Source organism: Protopterus annectens, chromosome 4.part1 (genome assembly GCF_019279795.1).
Source record: "Protopterus annectens isolate FY-2018-M chromosome 4.part1, PAN1.0, whole genome shotgun sequence".
Taxonomy (NCBI): Eukaryota; Metazoa; Chordata; order Ceratodontiformes; family Protopteridae; genus Protopterus; species Protopterus annectens.
The window spans coordinates 670,679,611-670,697,174 of NC_056734.1; the positions used below are offsets into that span (position 1 = coordinate 670,679,611).

Consider the following 17,564-nt stretch of genomic DNA (forward strand, 5'->3'; position numbering starts at 1 on the left):
TAAGTAATAATTAATCTTAGAGTACGCAGTGTTTATTTCATTACGGGATACTATCATGTAATGATCAGTATCCTGTACAGTATTATGTATGTAATTTTCATACATTTCCTGGTACATCAAAACCACCCCTCCCCCTTTGTCTGGTTTCATCACTCTAATTTTTTCTTCTCTCAATTTTCTTAATATTTCTTCCTCTTCTGTCCAGTTTTTATTGTTATAGTTCTTATGAAAATAAATTTGCCTCACATCTCTTTCAACCATCTCTTCAAAGATTTTCAACACAGGGTTATTGGGGGGGTTAAATATACTTTTTTTGTGTAAAATCTCCTTCATATTATTTTTTCCTTTGAAATAAACATTCAAATTCAACTTCCTTATAAATAGTTTAATGTCAATTAATGTATTGACCGTAGAACCAAATTTGGTGGGCACAAAATGAAGACCCTTTGTAAATAAGTTAAAATAAACTTCATATATAATATTGTCAGTAAAGTTGTATATAGTAAAATTGTCTTTCCGACATATACAAGGTACATTAGATTCAAGGGCGTCACTAGTACTGCTACCAGAATTAGAAAAAATACTTAACTTGTTTGTCAATATACATGTATCCTCCCCTGAAATCTCCCCCCTCTTTCCCTGGGTGGCAGGGGGTTCTGGTAAGAATGTTTCCATACTTTCTCGGCTATCCTCTCGCTCCTCCTTACCCCTTCCTGCTTTAAAGGGGATTCATGTGTTGTGTGGTTGTCAAACCCATTTCTCTGGTGTTCATTAATCGTGTTTTCTGTAACCTGCAGCCTGGATTCATTGAGTTTATTAAAATTGTTAAAAATTGGATATGCCCTGCCATTGTTGTAATCATGCAGGTCCCTATCCAGTTTCTTTATCTTTCTGTTAATAACCTTGTCACAAAAATTATCAATTTCTTTAAATAAATTGTCATATTTTCTAGTGTCAAAACTTTCTTTAACTTCAAACAATTTAGTGTGTAATTCATTAGTTTCAGCTATAAGCCTTTCATTCTGTGTCTCATAGTCTCTAACCATGTATTTCAACATTTCAATACCCGTGTTATTAAATAATTCAGTCAATTGCTTATACAACATTGAATTGAACTTCACATTGGATATTTAGTTATTCTCAATCCTTTAGGTATTCTTTCAGTAGTAATGCATTCCTTCAAGTAATCAATTTCTAGTTGGTTAGATTTTAAAATGTACAGTTTATCTTTAAACAATTTAAAAGTTTCATCAAATGGCTCATAGTCCTGATTGAATGTACATTCGTTAAAGTTAAAGCGTTTGTTACTCCACGAGTTAAAATTAAAATTAACTGTACCTCGGTTGTCCTTTACATTACACCTGATTTCAGGCGTTACATGAACTTTACTGGCCGTTTTATTAACCATTTTCTGTTGTTTATTAACCTCAGAACTACTGCTTCTCTCTCGCTGTGGTAACCCATCCACGCAGTAGCACGCCGACCCGTCTCCGTACTGCTCTTTCAACATATCCTGGTTCCCAGGTATGTCGCTTTGTTTAAGCGACAATTTAGAAGTATTGTCTAAGATCTGGGTTAACAGCACAATTACCTGTTGAAATTCTTTTCTTGTAACAGGCGTGCTGTCATCCCCCTTAAGGTCCTTCAAAATAACTGGTGTGTCCACAAATACCTCCGGTTCCTCTCGCTCTGCCATGGCCACAACAAAACCAAGGAAGTCCAAAAATTAAAGCACCAAACCACGAAAAACACAAACCAAGGCAGAAACCAGGAACCGTTACGAAATGTAATCCAAATTTATTCCAACGACATACAGATCCACCATCGACTTCAATAACAATAAAAACAGACAGCACGATTTAAAGTTGAGCGTGCTTTCTCCTTGTTACAATAACAAAGCTTCTTCAGAACTAAAACTCTCAAACAACATTTCCTCTTATATAATAAAAGCAATCAATGTGTTAATTGCATCTAATTAAATTTACTATTCGTCTTAAAGTAATACATTGCCATACAAGCTTTAATACTGTTGCAGAAAAATGTATTGCGTGCAAAAAATATATATGTTTGGCTGGCAGTCTGGCAGTCCACCAACCCTACTGAAGATGAGCTGGTTATTCCGAAGGCTTTCGGGTCTCAGCCCTCCACCTCTTGGCTGTCTCCGCCCTTCGATGAGCTTATGCAGCTGGTCTCATGAAGGGCGTAGGAATCTCCGGACACCATGGAGCCTGTCCCCAGGAGGCCTAATAAATTTATTTCTGCACCCCAGGACAAATCTTTTCATACTAAGGGTGTGCCAGTTGATGCCATGGTAGTGGCGGCGGCAGCCACCAAAAAGGAAATTTCAGAAATTTCCTCCTAACAGAGATTCGAGGATCATGGATAGGTATGGAAAGCGCACTTACAGTTCAGCGACACTTGCACTGTGTTCGCTCAACTATCTAACCCATTTTGCTGGACTACAAACAGATCTCCTTAAAGAGCTGATAGATACTCTTCAGGGTACAGTAGCTGCAGTAGCGTCAGATAAAGTTGCCTCTCAGCTTGCTACCCTCAACTATATAGTGAACTCGTCCATGCTCCTCATTTCATATGCAGCTGATGGAACGAGCAGGGAAGCAGATACAGGAATTGCTCTTAAGAGACACTCCTGGATGCACTTGTGTTCCTTTAAGTCATCCTTTGTAAATACCTCTTTTGATGGCTCGTCCCTTTTTGGGCCCAAAGTTAAGGAAACTTTAACCAAGTGTGAGCAGGAAGGAAAGACTCTGTCTGCTGTCGGAGTCTGATTTTCCACCCCTACCAGACCCTACCCCAAGGGTCAAAGGGGAGGAAAGATGTGGTTCCGTAAAGCCCAAGGAGCCTTTCGGGACACACTTGTTGAACCCCCCTCCAGGGGCAGAGGAGGGGCAATAATGGAAAACGTCACCCTTTCAGCAGAGGGGTTCCACAAAACCAGGGCGACAGAGGTCAGTTCTTTGGGAAGCCCTACCAGCGCTCCTGAAAGGAGGCCCGACTGTCCTACTCTGGAGGCAGTCAGGGGTCGCTTATCTTTGTATCCAAACGCCTGGCTCAAAATAACAAATGACAACTTGGTACAAAGTATCATTTCCAGAGGATATTTCATTCCTTTCGCCACACCCCCTCCACTGACGAGAAAACTCTCGGGCGTTCCACCCAGTTACAGGGATCAGGCAACAGTAGAGGTCCGATCATTGCTAACAAAGAGAGTCATCCAACCAGTCACAGCAGACCAGATAGGATCCGGAACTTATTCAGGATTTTTTAGTTCCAAAAAAGACAGGGGACTGGATACCTATATTGGACCTCAGCAGACTAAACATATCTGCCAAGAAAAATGGCCAGACCATCCAGGGATCATCTGCGCTTCCAGTCATTACCAGTTTCGAGCCCTGCCCTTTGGTCTCACTACAGCCCCCAGAGTGTTCACCTAATGCATGGCAGTGGTCACGGCTCACCTGAGATGTTTAGGATTATAAGTGTTTCCATACCTAGACGATTGGCTCCTCACCGCCATCACCAGGCATCAACTCATACAAGTCAGGGACACCACTCTATCACTCTGCAGTCAGCTGGGCATTACAAATAAACTCAGGAAAATCTGACTTGTCGCCATCGCAACATACCGTTTTTATCAGAGCAGAATTGGACACCACCACCACTCTGAGACTTCCAGCAGAAAGAGTCTTACTACTCCGTCAGCAGGTCCGTAATATTATATCCAAAAACAAGGCTCCAGCATCAGAAGTACTAAAATTGTTAGGCATGATGGCAGCTGCAATTTTAGCCATACCGTTAGGTTGCATGCACATGCATATTCTGCAATGGCTGTTGTTCACTCAATGGTTTTACCAAAAACTCCCAATGTCTCATCTTATAATGATCATTAACACATGCAAAAAGGATCCTCAGTAGTGGTTGACCTCTCTGTCACAATAGGTCGTCCCTTTGTTCTACCCCCACCAGCGGCCACAGTGACCATGGATGCATTCCTGATGGGGGGGGGGGGATTTTCAGGGAAGAACAGCCCAAGGCACATGGACCGATCAAGAGGTGAGAGCAGTACTTTTAGCATTGCAGTACTTCCAGGACTCTCTTCCTCTGGGAACAGTTGTGATTCAGACAGACAACATGTCAGTGGTCTGGTACTTAAACAAGGAGGAACCAGATCCTAACCCTTTTGTCTCAAGGCCCTAAGAGTATGGCAGTGGGCTGTATCCACCCAGCACTTTCTGTTAGCAATGCACATCCCGGGGAAATCCAACATGATAGCAGACAAGCTGCGCAGAGCAATTCTGTTGCCTCACGAGTGGTCCCTTAAGAAAGAAATAGCGGACAGGATATTCCACAGGTGAGGCCAGCCTTGCTGCGACATTTTCGCCAGCCACATGAACACGAAATGCAGAAACTACTTTGCCCTGATTCCCCCTCCGGAGAAGCCCCAAGGGACGCAGTCGTACACGATTGGCCTCCGGGTCTCCTCTATGCATTCTCACCAATCCTGTTGATACCCAAAGTACTACAGAAAGAAAAAGCCCTGAGAAGCACCATCATTCTAATTGCCCCTCAATGGCCTCGTCAGATTTGGTTACCCTTCCTTCGACGTTATCAGTTGGATGACCCTGGATTCTGGACTCAGTTCCAGATCTCCTGACGCACTCGTCAGGGGAACTTCATCCCTGTCTTTCAGTCCCTGAAGCTGACAGCTTGGATGCTCCAATTCCTATCATAGCCAGGTTCCATAACCTTTCTAATGAGAGGAAGCAAATTCTAATATCCTCTCATAAATCCCCTGCGAGGAAGTTATACCTTAGCAAATGGAAATAATTTTCTATATGGGTCGCTCAAAACAAAATTGATCCCTACCTAGCCCCTCAAGCCTCTATACTAGAGTTCTTGACCATGATTTTTAACAAAGGAGCTGCAGCAGCAACAGTTCGTGTTCAGCTTGCTGCTATCTCTAATTTTCACCTTGGATTTGAAGGATTGAACATAATGTCACACAAACTATCCAAAGCCTTTTTCAAGGGGACCTTTCATCTCAGACCACCTGTGAAATCTCCGTATACCCCATGGAATCTAAATTATATGCTTTCTCACATTATTTTCCCGGCATTCAAACCAACTTCATGTGATTTGAAATATTTGTCATGGAAGACTATCTTTTTAGTAGCTATCATTTCTGCCCGCAGTGTGTCAGCGCTTCAGGCCTTGTCCATTAAACCTCCTTATTTGATTTTCCATGCTGACACAGTCTCACTACGAACTAATCCCTCCTTTTTGCCCAAAGTCTGTACTGAAGCTAACCTTAATCAAATTATTGATTTGCCAGTATTCTTCCCCTATCACTCCAACAATGTAGAATATATGCTACACAAACGTGATGTTCATAGACAGCTCAGATTTTACTTGGACAGAACAAAAGACTTTAGGAAATCTGAACAGCTTTTCGTTTACTTTTCAGATTCCAGAAAAGGTATGCCAGTGGCCAAAACAACTCTAGGTGGTTATCAGATTGTATCACATTTGCTTATTCAGCTACTAATATGCATTTGCAAGAAAAAAATTAAGGCTCATTCTACCAGAGCAGTGTCTCCATCCTCTGCCTTTTCTGCCAGATTTCCAATAGATAACATTTGTGCAGCAGCCACTTGGTCAAGACCTCATACCTTTATCACTCATTACAAAGTTGACAGGGCCTCTTTTGGGTCTACTGTCCTGAAAAACATACTCCCGTGAGCCACCCAAGATAGATGGTGCTTGGGACGCTACCCACCTGTAAGAATGAACAGCGAGATAGAGCAATTTCACATAAAGAAGTTATGTACTTACCATAACGTTCCATGTGTGTTGTTCATCTCGCCTTCCTCGCCTTCATTCTTACTTCCTACCCCCTTCAGGGTTTTTCGGATGCCGAGATGCTGGATTCTGCCTGGTTGCTCAACCCTTCTATAACTTTCTCTTATAGAGTGATAGAATGACACATGGTATTATATGCAGCAAACAAGATCTAAGGTAACTCTAGGTGCATCATATGGGATAGGTACTTTGCCTCAAGCTATCTGAAGACCTTTAGCTTTGTAGTAGGCCGACTCGGAGCCGAGGATCGGCTCCGAACCCATCTGTTAGAATGAAGGCGAGATGAACAACTCACATGGAACGTTATGGTAAGTACATAACTTTTTTTTTTTTCTCTAATGGACTAGTTCATGTGCAGGAAAACCTTTTTTGTTTAACACCTGAGAGTTGTGAAATGGATTTCAGCATTTAGCATTGTTGTCATCTGGACTATGTGCACATAAGAGGTGAGTAGGATGTCTTGTACTGTGAAGGAGGTTTTTTTTTCTTTTCTTTAATTTGAGTGGAAAGTGAAAGGCTACATGTATTTGTGACTTAAGTTTTTTGTTTATTTGCAGGGTCTGGCTCGGAGTGGACAAGTGCAATGCAGGCTTCCCTAACTAGTGATGAAATAACTGCTAATAAAGGTGAGGGGGACTAGGTATGATGTTTTATCTGTTACCAGGGTTGGAAAATTTGTATTCACAGATTTTTGTACTTTCCTTTGGCAGTGGAGTCAATATTCTGTATGGTATTATTTTACCACTTCAAAAATAAGTACTTGGAAAATAAACCACTTTATATTGACAAAAAATAAAACTATAAAGTTTTATATTTTTTAATAATCTCTGCATGGTACCTAGGCTTCCTATGAGTAGCTAGACATGCAGAAACATGCACATCCTCTGCCTGTACTTTATTTATCTTTTATATCTAGTACTCAGAATTGTGTATATGTAACTCAGACCTACCAACTTTATGAAGACAGTAGAAATTCCTTATCATTGACAGTAGTTAGATTAGGGATTTTACAAAACCTGTTTTTGTGTTCTTTTGAATCTGTCTAGAGACGGTATTTGTTATTAGCTTTAGTGTTTAAACCTAGAAGTTTAATGATTTTATGCAATGTCTTTTCTTTGTTTCTGTTCCTTGAGTCTTTCTAAAAGGAGTAAATATAGTGAGATCGAGTAGCTTTTCTTTTTACTACATGTGCCTAATTGGAATTATGTCAATAATCCTTTCTAGTCTGTCATTTATATCGGAGTCAGTTGTCTAAGTCCCATTGTAATGGAAAGGTATTTTCATTTCAAAGAACGTCTTTTAGTAGGTTTTTGTGACAGTGCAGCTTTCTAACTATACGAGTTTCTATGTTTAAGATTGAGTAGTCCTGCTGAAGCACAATAAGTATGGTCATTTCCATTTCTACAAAACTTCTGATTGCACTTGGTATTTCACTCTGTGTGGGAATGGATAGAAAGTTTTACTATTCTTATATGAGTGAAAGATCTGTGACAAAGACCCTTACTGTCTCAGCTAGCAGCTTTTTCTTCTCCTGTTATTGTTGATTGACAGTGATTGTAGTTTGTCAGTATCTTGAGTTAAGTTGCTGGTGGACTGCTTTCCTTGAGCAGCTTGTAAAGCTATAGTTGCAGGATAGGACCCGAATGTGTATGGCAGGGCATCATCTTTTGGACATTCTGAGGACAGCAGAATCCGAGACCATGGGATAGCCTCAGAGTAGGTTATTGCAGAACTCATCTCTGACATCTTTTGCACATGTTGCCATGTCCGCTTGTGTGACTTGATGTGAGTGACTGAGCCTGTTACTAGTTATCTCTCTGTCATAGAGAATGGTGTGTTTGTCTAGAGATGGTATGGAAGTGAAAGAATCTCAGTTATAGCCTTTTATTCCAAGATTAGCCATAAAATGGGATGATTATTACTGGCTTTGCACTCTTGCAACTAGTGGTACTTTGGTGATTATTTCTGCTGCATTCAGACTTGAGCTTTTATTTCAAAGAGCCCCAAAGTAGATAGTGGCTGAGATTCTCTCTTCTGAGGATCCTCATGAGATGCGCACAGGTCTAGCATTCTGTAGATGTTGCTTTGGTGGGAGAAGCACATGCCTTACATCTGTGCATGCCTTGATGGCAAACATAAGAGCTTCCAAATCCCTTATTCTCCAGTTCATCTGTACTGCTCAGATGGTTTTGATTTTGAATGTGACATCCATTGTGTGCAGTTTCCCACATTTACAGCCTAAAGAGTGTAAATCTTCCAAGTCCTTTTGTATTAGCTGAGTCTCACATTGGTGGTGTGTTTTCAACACAGTGTGAAGAACTATCATAAGTGTCAACAGCTAGGCAAAAAAAATGTGAAAGTTTGAGGCATTTCTTGTGCCTTACAGGATTGCTGCTGTGGAAGGGTGCCATTTCAAAGATCAGCAGAAAGGTCGCTTGCACGTTGGGCAAGAGTATGAATAATGATATAAGACAGAACACAAGACCAGGTAGTGAACAAAACCCTCTCCCACACCTGTCCACTGAAATTGCTTTCTACATTACTGGCCTGAGAACTATCCCACAATTAATGGGGCTCTGGTCTTGCACCATTCATCAGATTGTGTAGAAGTTGACAGAGAAGTACTGTAATGACAACTATCTTTGGGGTAGAGTTTCAGGTTTAAAAGTCACTCTTCATTTGCTTGATCATACAGTTGTTTGGTCAGCCACCATGGTGGTGTGCCCTTGAGTACCCTAAGGAAGACCCATGTGATTGAACTCTATTGTAGGAAACAGTCTCTTGTTTCCTGTTTCTTAGTCTCACTTCTAAGAGTTCAGATTTACCCTCTTTTTGCCTGTAGAGCATTTCCATTTGTGATGCCCATTGAGGTATTTCACACAGAAACATGCTTTTAATGAATTTAACCTTACACCCACTCCATGTCCCTATCTGTAGGTTCTCTTTTGAGAGGGCATTACCTCCAGTGTGAACTTCCCCTTAGGCTCACAGCCCCGTCACCTAGTCCCCACTTGTTACATGTCATACTCCTAAACAGAATCAGGTGATTGCAAATCCACTTCTGTTAATGTTGCTGCAAAGACAGTCATCTTCTTCAGATCCTACTTGGGAGGAGAGTGATTAAGAGAGGGCCAAGGCCTATCTTCAAGACAGGAAAAGGTAATGAGCCATCCTCTTTGTATAGCTCTTTTCTAAGAGAGGCTGAAGTGACATTCTTCTAAAGCTCCGAAGAGCAGATAACTGTATGTGCCCTTTTTGATCTAGCATAAATCCTAGTGATCCCAACACCTTACCATCCTGTCACTTTGTAGTGAATCCTGTGTTTTGGAATGATAATTTTCCTCTGCCACTTTTTGCATTAGGATTTGTAAAGGAAAAGTCTTTACAAGGTTTATATTTCTCATTGTATTTTGATGTTCTGTTTACATTTAACGTGTCTTAACCATTCCAAGTATTTTGTTGTTATAATTTCTTATACCAGAAAGTATAATTTGTGACTGCCATACTGACGGCATTGACGGCTGCCTGGAGCTTCTGATGCTGCCTTAGTTTTATATGTAATAGGATAAATGCAGCTCTTCAGTGGCCAAAAGTGAGAGCATTTGCCAGTTTATGTGGTGATGCGTTGTGATTCATTGTAGTTCTTCATATAAACCACGTATTAGTAGCTGATGTGAAACTGTTTGTCAAATAGCTGTTGAGGAAATCTTTTTAGCACTTTGCCGGTCTCAGGAAGATGGTAATGGGATATAATATTGTGAGCAGTGTGACTAAAAGGGAAAACTAAAAAGTCTGTCATGATTAATTTCTCTAAGTCTTTTGGGTTTCTAATACCATGACTGGAATGGACCCCATTCCTAAGTCAAATTATAATTTAAAGTTTGTGAAATTTAGTATTGTTTCAATCTTTGATGTTATCCAAAAGTGCTCTTCACTGCAATGTGCCCAGAATTGACTCCTCCTGAAAATCATAGTTACATATAATGGTAACCTATCTAAACATGACTGTAAATTCTTTTTTTATGAGACCCATTGGGTGTACTAGTACTGGAACTGTCTGTGAAACCTTATTCCAAACTGCTCTCATTTCTGCCTGCAAATCATGGTATTTTATGACTTTTGTCTCTCCGTAAACAAAAGTGTAAGCCAGCAAACTGTAAGGCTGAAAAAATAAATTTATTTAGTTAATGCAATGCACAAACCGGTTTCGGCTGGTACACAACACAGCCTTCCTCAGTGTAAAATCAAATGCATTTCAAATAGTCATTTATACATGCACTTAATTAGAATAGGCTTGTAATTGGTTGATCAAAATTGTTCATTTAATCCAGGTGGAAATAAGCCACCCAGTTTAACAATCCAGTTTTTCTCTTTGGTGTCAAGAATGGAATGCCAACCCGCTTTGTTGGATTTGTTCCCTTTCGTGATATCTATTACCATGAAACTGAACTTGGCAAATTAATATTTTAAACAATGTTTATATAAAGCACTACTTAGTTTCTTGTTCTTTGTATCACTGGTATGCTCAGAAATTCTCAATCTTAGTGGTCGTGAGGTTTGCCCAATATAGAAAGCCACAGCTACATGTTGCTAGATATATAAGCCATTCACTACTGCAATTGGCAAAAAAATTAATGTCAAACTGTACCACAGTTCGTTCTTGTGAATTGTTTGGATTTAGAAACCTTATTGCAGTGAGTGCAATGTCCACGTGGGAAGCATCCTGTAAGCAGTTCATCCGATAATGTAGTTTGAACCTCATGGAATGGTGTCCTGGAATGTGAATGTTTATAATGATTAAAATGGGAAGCAAGATTTCTCCCTTTACGCAATGAAAACTGACATCTGCCTGATAGAATGTTAGGTTGTGATCACTCTGTAGAATATTCCAATGTCTCTGTACACTGTTGATTAATAAATCTGAATTCCTGCCATAAGTGGTCACTAGTCTAATGGGTGCCAAGCTTTGCTGCTCCTGTTGTTTATAGGTCAAAAGGTCTTCCCTCTTGAGTGTATTTGCCCAATTGCTGGCCTGAAGAACATGTCCCATCTGATATCCTCTCTCCCTAAACCTGTGGGTCAGATCCTGCCTATATTCCTGAAAGGTTGAACCGTTAGAGCAGATGCGTCTCATTCTGATATATTGGGATTTGGGGATATTTTTAGCTATGTGGGGTGGATGAAAGCTGGATGCATGGAGGAGGGTATTGTATTGGGGGCACTTCCGGAAAACTTCAGTACACAAAGTATGATCTTGTTTTCTGGAGATGGAAACATCAACAAAAGTAATGATGTTTGGATCAAAATTAACCTAGAAAGTGTAGACCCCATTTGTTTTCATTTAGATAGTCAATAAATTCAGACAAATATTCCACATCCGACTTCCATACCATCCAGCAATCATCCAAATATCGCCTCCAAATGTCTATTTCCATCAGGTACAAGTTATGGCATTCTTCTTGTTCTTCAATGAAAGCCATAAAGAGGTCAGCATAAATGGGGGTAAAGGATGCCCCCATAGCCGTACCCTTAATTTGCCAATAACATGTATCTTATTGGTTAGGACATGTTCTGTCAGGTTTAACAAAAATGTGTTAAGCCTTGGCTGATATAATTCAGATTTGTATAGCCAGTATTCAATGGCCTCCAACCCAGTGGCATGAGGGATGTTTGTGTAAAGAGCACTGATATCTAGAGTGCACATTTGGCCAGGTCCTCAACGAAACCCATAGTTGCTTGTTATTAGATGTCTGCCCATTATTTATTCAGCTCATCATCAGCCTCATTGACTAATGGTTGTGTTCTGATACGTAGTCCTGTAATCCCTTTAGCCATGTAGGCTTTGAAGAGTTCAGAATGCCAGACATGAGACCTAAGAGATCTCATGCTCTCTTGTTATTTATCAAAACATAAACCACTAGTTTCCGTACCTAAGACACTATAATCACGGAGTATAGCAATTTCACTGATTTAATGCTACTTTTGTCCTTTATGAAAGTGTAGTATATCTGGTTTTCTTGCATCTAGTTTTTGAATTCTTGGTAACGAGTGAGCCCATCTGATATAAACTTCATCATTCCCTCTAATGTAATGGCATACAGACCCTCTGCCATGAGTGTATCACACCCAGCAACAAGATGTGTGACTGTTTCCAGGTCTGTTTTACAGAACGTGAATTTGTGTGTTTCTCCCTCATGTTCAGTGGACTTTGTAAACCAATGTATACATAGCCCACTATCCTGGGCGGCCAGCATTAACCTTACATTTTTTGGTTGCAACTATTTTTATGCCTTTTCCACATTTCTTGCCTTCTCATCTGATCCTTCTCCTTATATTCTTTTTTTGGCAGATTAAGTTGCTGCCTGAATTTTGTGTACTTCTAGTTAGAGTTCCATTCCCATTTGACACCAATATGCTTCTGCTAAACTAAGCAAGGAAGTCATCTTAGACTTGTTCTCTTCATGTTTGAAAATTTTCTCTAAGTTTGGATCTGGTGAAGTCAGCAGTTACGTATGCAGTCCTACAAATGCATATCTATACATCTAATCAATTTTAAGGAAGTCCATATCTTCTCATAAGTGAGGCGCATATAATCTTGGTATGCACTGATTTTTATATATTATTTAATAAGCATTAATTATTTTTCTTGTTTTCCTGTCCAGCTGACCCCATTACCTTTTAGGGCCAGTCAGTCATGCCACAACTGTAGGTTAGAGCAGGAAGAGCAAATTGGTTTATAGCTTGGAATTTGTTCCTAGATATCAGAGCTATTTTCAGTATTATTTTTCTTCTTCTAAAATATTCCTTACTGAGTTTTGTTTGCATTTGTTAGTGTTTTATTGTCAATCCTTCATCAGTTCCCAGACATTTATGCACTTCCTTCATCTAATGTTCCTTTGTGTCATATTCCTGACCCAGACTGATACTTTTTTTAATTTGGTTTTAAAACAATAAATAAACAAATCCATTATAAAACAAACAACTATTTATTGTATTGTATATTATATTTATTTGAATTGCGCAATGGTGCTGCGGTAGCATTGTCGCCTCACAGCAAGAAGTTCTATGGTTCAGTTCTCGGCTGTGCGAAGGCTGCAGGTCCTCCCTGCTTTCGTCTGGGTTTTCTCCGGGTACTCCGGTTTCCTCTCACGTTACAAAGACATTCATCTAAAGCATTTCTTTCCAGGCCTTCACTGAAAATTGGTTTTGTTCCAAGTCAGACTTTCCCGGTAAACAAATGTTAAATAATAAAATAAATATTTACATAGGCATAGGTCCACAGCTGATCAATACATCCCAGTTATACATATCAACAACAATTAATATTTTTCAAGCAAGTCTTTAAGTTTAAGCCAAGATTTATATGAATGTGTAATATTAGAAGTTATCACCTTTATGGTATGCAGTTCACTATGGCAAAATTTATTTCCATATTAAAATTATCAAAATGAGAAACAGTTCGACTACCATGGTCCAAAAATACACTTTAATAAAAATGAAAATGAGAACAAAACATAGTGCAGAGAAGCGCTTTTGAGTTAAAAACCCTTTAGATCTGTAAAAAATGCATTATTCCCTCCTATTTAAATTAAAATAAATTAAAAGTATATATATTCAGTATGTTCTGCTATTTAATTGGTCAATTAAAACATTAAGAACCAATCCAAAATAGTCTGTCACATTATAGCCAGTGAGAGGTATAACATGCATAAAATGTGGATGGTCCATAACCAATCAAAAATAAAAATTAAGGGGCATTAATCCAATTGGTGATCAGAATCGATCAGTGATCAGAATCAGTCCACATTCATTTGGAACATCTCTAGGAGTATGCTGTCAGCCTAATATTCAACCAGCAAATAATTATGGACCAATCCAAATCATTCTCTGTTCTTGAGTAACCAATGGGAGATGCAGCGTAAATGAAGTCTTATAGGTTAAGCAAAGTATCGTTCACCAATCTGCAGTAAGATGTCTTTCCATGTTCATTATGGGTGGAACAGAAAAGTTGTTTCAGTGCACAGTTCTTGTTAATATGGATTCTTAGATTAGTTCCTGAAGGGAGTCTTTGTTGTTAGATGGCCATTTAAAACCATAACATAATTTATCCTTGTGCAAAACAAATTCAAAATATATATCCCATTCTCTGGCTAAGTTCAGTCTAGCAAATGCCGCCAACTGTTCCAGCATATTTTCTCTCTTGAATAGCCAGTAAATAATGTAAGACAAATGGAGTGTTGTGACCAATCAAATACAGTGTGTGTCACTCATGTTTGTTAAAGGTGAATCAAGAGCTACATTTCATTCTTTAATTATGATTAGTCTGAAAAGTGCTGAAATACCACTCAGAAGACAGTTTAGATTCTTAAATGGCCAATTTAAAGATGTAATATCAAGGATGTTGTATTGGTCAGATGTGCTGTTATTGGACCTATCAGTGTTATACGACACACCTCCTTGCCTTTTTAAATGGATTCAGAGATTAGTAGTGCCAACTATACATTATCAAACTGTTATTCATCCAGTAGATGGCTTTGGACCAATCCAAATCATTCTCTGTGCTTAAATAGCCAATAGAAAATATGGCATGGAAGAAAATATCAGCATTAATTCATATATGTATGCAATAATAGCATTAATTTTCATATGTATATGATGTCATTGCATGGTATTAATAACGGAATGATCTACGTCCCTTCTGTGCAGGTTTGAGCGGAACATTGCCATTTAGTCCAGGCAACTTAGCCTGAAGGCTCGCTATCCAGTTCATTTCTGCGATCTCTGTTCTGTTTCCAGTGTTACTTCCTCAGATATTTTTTGTTATTTGAAGGAACATGAACTTGAAGGTATGTCCTTGATTTGAATGCAATGTGGTTCACCAAGGCATTCTTAGTGTTTCTTTTTTTAATTACCCGAATCTTTTGGTATGTTCTTCGTGTTTCATTGTTGCAGTCATCACATTTGGGTTATCTGCTTGCAGTAGCCCTCAGTCGGCCTGATTAACAAAGTCTTGGGTCCTGCGTCGGTTACTGTCTCATCTTCCATGACGTCAGGTAGTCAGGGATGTAAAGCATGCAGCCAACGCCATTTTATGAGTCTTTCTTGCCGTGTGGTGCCCGAAGCAGAAGCAGTTCGCAAGTGCAGGTTGTCAGACTCCTGAAATTTTCGTTTTCGAGTTTCAGGACCAAAGTCTTCAACTAAAGCTAAGTACCCCATTGGGGAAACTTTTTCTTGCTCTTAACCAATGTCAGTAAAAGTCAATAATTGTATTTCTTGTGGAAAGCAAATACCTCAAAGATTTTCATTCGTACTCTATTCCTTGCCTAGGCCCAGACCACGACGTACCTCGCTGTCGATTTTGTGCCTTATTTAAACAACGAACTATTCATCATCTGTATATTTAAGATTCTAAATATTTCGGTACTTGGTTCAATTACCCAGATATGGGTTCGGTAAGCCACTTGACTACTGACATTCCAAAAAAAAATGCAAAGATAAAGACAGAGACAGGCCGCCTAGGTCCAAAACTGCTGACGATGCTTCTCCTAAGCTAGTTGCCAGTTCGCCGGTACTCAGTGAGGCGCTTTTGCAGCCCCTGATACCAGCTACTTCAGATTCGCAGGCCTCTACTGAGACCCATTCGGAGATGCTTAAACTGTGGAACCTGCGGATGTCTCTACCTTGGATGGGTCCGGAGCCGCTGTGCAGGCACCGGCTTCTGAGGGTGTATTCAGGTCTACTGACTTAATATTAAACCAACGCCATCTTCTTCTTCAAGGCCTAAAACTCGATCCATACCTAAAAAATCAATGCCCAGACTGCATGGTCAGGCCTCTATGCCTAAAAAACAAATGATAAGAATGGCTCAAGACCTTATTACTTTAATCAGGGGAAGTCAACCTTCCCCCTCTAAGAGACCTAGGACTGAATTTGGCTATGATTCTTCTGATCAGGTTCTGAAATTTCTGTTTCTTCTGATGACCAGTATTTACCCTTTTCTGCCTATGAGGATTCTGATGCAGAGGACTCAATTCCCTCTGCTTCCCCTCCGGAGGATTTAAATTTTGGTGACACCTTGCATACTCTTAGGGAGCATTTCCGCTGGGAAAGCCAGAATTACTCTGATTCTAAAAAGAGGCTTAGGGCTTTCTTACTCCGCCAAATTCAGTCCTAGGTCTCTTAGAGGGGGAAGGTTGACTTCCCCTGATTAAAGTAATAAGGTCTTGAGCCATTCTTATTTGTTTTTTTAGAGATTTCTTACTCCTGCCCTAACACAGGCCTTTAGCTATCCCCCCTGTACTGGACATTGTTGTTGATGCCTTTATGGAGTCTAGCTTGGCCCCTGACTCCTTACCTCCTGCTCCCAGAAAGCCAGATAGATATTACAGGGTTCCTGATTCTCACAAGTTCCTTTTTAAAAATACTACTGCGGATTATGGATCATTAGGGATCAGAGGGCATAACAAGGGGCTACAACTGCTTAAAACCTCTAATCCTACCCCTAGGGCTTTCTGGATCAGGGGGGTAAGAAGTAGAGGTAAGAAGGTATACACTTCTGCAACCTTGGCCATTAGGGCCTTTAATTGCAAGTTTTATATGTTAAAGTATCAGCAGCACATTATTGGATTGCTTATACAGAAAATGATGTTGATTCCTGACTGTGCTGAAAATAAGGATTTACAGGATTTAATGCATTCTGCTGAACAAGTTGGAAAGCATACTTTGCAGTGTGGTTTTGATTCACTAGAGGCATCTTGCAGGGTTGCTGTTTCTGGGTCTGTACTTAGAAGGCATGCTTGGCTTAAGGAGCAATGTTTGCCAGATTATGTTGAAGCTAAATTGTTGGATGCTCCCTTAAACCAGGACTGCCTGTTTGGCAACAAAGCAGAAGTACTTAAAGATGGAGGAAAAGGCTAAATCTATGCATACTGTTAAAGATTTCCTGCAAGTGCAGCCTCCAAGATTTAGTAGGCATTGGCTGTCTAAGAATTGGTCCTTTCCTGCCTCTTCCAGGCCTTCTCAATCCAAACCCAGGCCCAGCGGAACACTCAGGCTTCAGTGCCAAGGTACGCACAGGACTAAGCAGTGGGTGGCTCCCAATTCCAAAGCAGGGAGTAGGAAGACCCCCCCCTATGGTAAACTGTCTCAATGATTTAACTTTAAAACTTCCAAGCCCTTCTCAACTGACTGCTCCTTTAGGGGGAAAGATTGCTCTGCAGGCAAAAAACTGGGAACTCATTACCCAGGACAAATGGGTTTTAAATATAGATCTGGAGTAGGGACTTCATTTGTCAGCAACCTGTGGGTCTTGGATCCGATATCAGGTACGAGCCGGCAACTTGTAGCATAGCTAAGGATCCGAGCTCCTAGCTCCTCCCCTCACCTATAATCCCCTGCCAACCTCCTATGACCTCAGATCTAGTTTGCCGCGCTTGAGTGTGTAGCTGGAATTTTAGAGCTCCTAGCGTTTCTTACCAGATAAGTGAATTTCTTCAATTTTCTTCAGCCTTTGTAATTGTAGATTGTGTGAGTGGTTAGGTTTCCTATCTAGTTTAATTTTTTTTGGTTTTCTCCCTCCCCTCGCTGGTCGTTAGTGTGTGTCTGTGTGTGATTGTGTTTGGGGCCTGGTGTGCTTGTGTAGTGTACTTTAGATGTTCTTCATCTCACATTGCTGCAGTAACCTT

The 17,564-nt window shown here is 40.1% G+C and overlaps 1 protein-coding gene across 1 annotated transcript in view; it reads left to right on the forward strand.

Annotated features, from left to right (window-relative positions):
• Positions 1-17,564, forward strand: part of RYK (receptor like tyrosine kinase) — a 1,434,429-nt gene that overhangs the window by 1,023,997 nt on the left and 392,868 nt on the right. Inside the window, exon 8 of the mRNA XM_044070454.1 lies at positions 6,438-6,506. Coding sequence (XP_043926389.1) covers positions 6,438-6,506 — 69 coding nt within the window. The remainder of the gene's footprint in view (positions 1-6,437; positions 6,507-17,564) is intronic.